At 34.9% G+C, this 2,170-nt stretch overlaps 1 protein-coding gene across 1 annotated transcript; it reads left to right on the top strand.

Annotated features, from left to right (window-relative positions):
- The first annotated feature begins 44 nt into the window (after positions 1–44).
- On the top strand, positions 45–1,734 carry LOC143588189 (uncharacterized). The gene is made up of 3 exons (XM_077069264.1): positions 45–176; positions 756–874; positions 1,044–1,734. Exons 1-3 carry the CDS (start codon positions 99–101, stop codon positions 1,732–1,734), a joined length of 888 nt encoding a protein of 295 aa, XP_076925379.1. The 5' UTR covers positions 45–98.
- Positions 1,735–2,170: the final 436 nt, after the last annotated feature.

Raw genomic sequence — 2,170 nt, forward strand, 5'->3', positions numbered from 1 at the left:
GACGGGTTAGTTGTTGGTCAAGCTAGCGTTGGTGGACGAAATGTGTCCGTTTGTTATATGGTAGACATGCTCTTCTTGACTTGCTAACAAGGTTTGAGATGGAAAGGAAAAAAGAGATGCAGAGTTTGTTGGAAAGTCAACCCGTGTCAACTTTTGCTCATCGGAAACGAATTAAGGTTTGAACATTTCTGTGTATTAGGCCAGTAAACGAACCGAACAAACACGAATGGGGGCATGCTCGTGTTCGTGTTCGTGTTCGTGTTCGTGTTCGTGTTCATGTTCGTTCATTTAACTTTAACTGAAAATGGACACCAACATATAATCGAACACATTTTTTTTCATGTCCGTTCATTAATAAAATAGGCATGCTCGTGTTTGTTCATATTCGTTTGTTTAAAACATAAATGAACAAAATATGTAGAATTCAACCAAAAGCACACCTATATTGGTGATTTATATATTTATATAAATATAACTACCTGTGCATTTATTAAAGTTAAAACGAACAAAGCGTGTGTTCCTGTTCGTTCGTTTAGTTACATAAACAATTTTTTTTGCCAATGTTAAATCGTTTATTAAATAAATGAAAATAAACGAACTTTTCGCTTAACAATGCACGAATAGTGCATGAACGTTTGGTTTGTTTACATGCCTATATGTATTGCATCCTTTTAAAGTTATTGAATTTGTTATGTTTTTATTATTTTATCAATAAACATATATCATAGTTTGATGTAATTATGATCCTGTTGTAGTCATTACTCAAAGGTAGATTCTTGTTGAACCAAAGATTCGTACAAGATGAAAAACCGACCTCTACCGCAGCACGCGAGTTGGGGTATTTAAGGCAATCGCAAACAGTTTCTGATTTGAGGTATATTATCTTTTCACTATTATTTTAAACATCTGTCTGAAATCAAGAGAATAATATTCTTCACTGTTTATCCAGTGAAGCATACCTTTTAATAAATTATCAAGATTTCAACTTTTTGGTTGTTATGTTTCTATATCATAATATTAAATGTAGCATTTGTTTGAAGCAGAAAAGGGTTCCTTTCCAGAGTGAATAGCCAAGAACAAGCACATGACGGGCCCCACTCCAATACCTCATCTATCACTGGCATGAAATATCAAGAAAATCAAGTACATGAAGATAATATTAGTGAATCTGATACTTTTTCTGAAAATGGCACAAATAATCAAGAAAATCTAGTACATGAAGATATTGTTGATGAATCCGATACTTCATCTGAGAATAACATGACATCCCTAGAAAATCAGTTAGTAGATGACACTCTTAACGGTAATGAATCCGAGAGACAACAACCACTGCCGCTACAACCAACACCGCAACCAACTGAACCGTGTCAAGAGTCTTTGGCGCTTAAAAGTCGGTATGAGTCAAATGTGGATGATCTTGAACTAGAAGTTGAAGGGACATTTGACCATCTAAACGCTTCAGAAACCGAGACAGATATATTATCTTGGCAAGAAGAAATTGTGGAAGCGGAAGATAATTTGACTTTGACTAATATCGAGTCAACCCAAAGTCAAAATGCAAACTTGGTTGAGAATCAAGATGATTGGATGTACCAAGAAAATGTGCATAATGGGTGGTATGACGATGATCATCTGGTGGTCACAACAGATGCATTTTATATACCGGATGATGATACTGATAACGATATTCGACTTGAACTTCAACGACTCACGAGCCGGTATTTGACATTTTGACCATCTAATTAATCTCTATAATCTAATAACTATATTTAGATAATAATAATAATAATAATATTAAGCTTAGAAAGTTTTGACCTTGTAGGCGACGAGTTTCTAATCTTCTTCAAAGCGGTTTACGTGTGAGACTCAACCATGTGTTGTATATCCTACCTGGCACGCCAACATCAAGCTTCTGAATCAGATGAAGATTGGATGCTAGAGCACCAAGAAGATGAGAATGATGAAGTTGATGAGAGTACCGAACTAGGTGACAGCTGGCAGCAATACCCTGAAGTTAATTAACAGTCTGCAACCGTAAGTTTAATTTAAATGATCTTATATAATAGTTAAAAATATGCATGTTTTATAATTATATTTTGATAATGTATTAGGATTTGGAGATCATAAACGGGCTGCGTATGGATATGGTTATGCTTCAAGAACGAATGAA

Source organism: Bidens hawaiensis, unplaced genomic scaffold (genome assembly GCF_021521415.1).
Source record: "Bidens hawaiensis isolate Kalapana, Puna unplaced genomic scaffold, B.hawaiensis_p1.1 tig00036134_1, whole genome shotgun sequence".
NCBI classification, from domain to species: Eukaryota; Viridiplantae; Streptophyta; class Magnoliopsida; order Asterales; family Asteraceae; genus Bidens; species Bidens hawaiensis.

What these genes read in the sequence shown, in the direction of transcription:
- LOC143588189 (XM_077069264.1), top strand. Translation starts at nt 99, where the DNA reads ATGGAAAGGAAAAAAGAGATGCAGAGTTTGTTGGAAAGTCAACCCGTG. An exon ending in CTCATCGGAAACGAATTAAG is followed by an intron (nt 177 to 755) that starts GTTTGAACATTT and finishes ATCCTGTTGTAG; the next exon opens with TCATTACTCAAAGGTAGATT. An exon ending in CAAACAGTTTCTGATTTGAG is followed by an intron (nt 875 to 1,043) that starts GTATATTATCTT and finishes TGTTTGAAGCAG; the next exon opens with AAAAGGGTTCCTTTCCAGAG.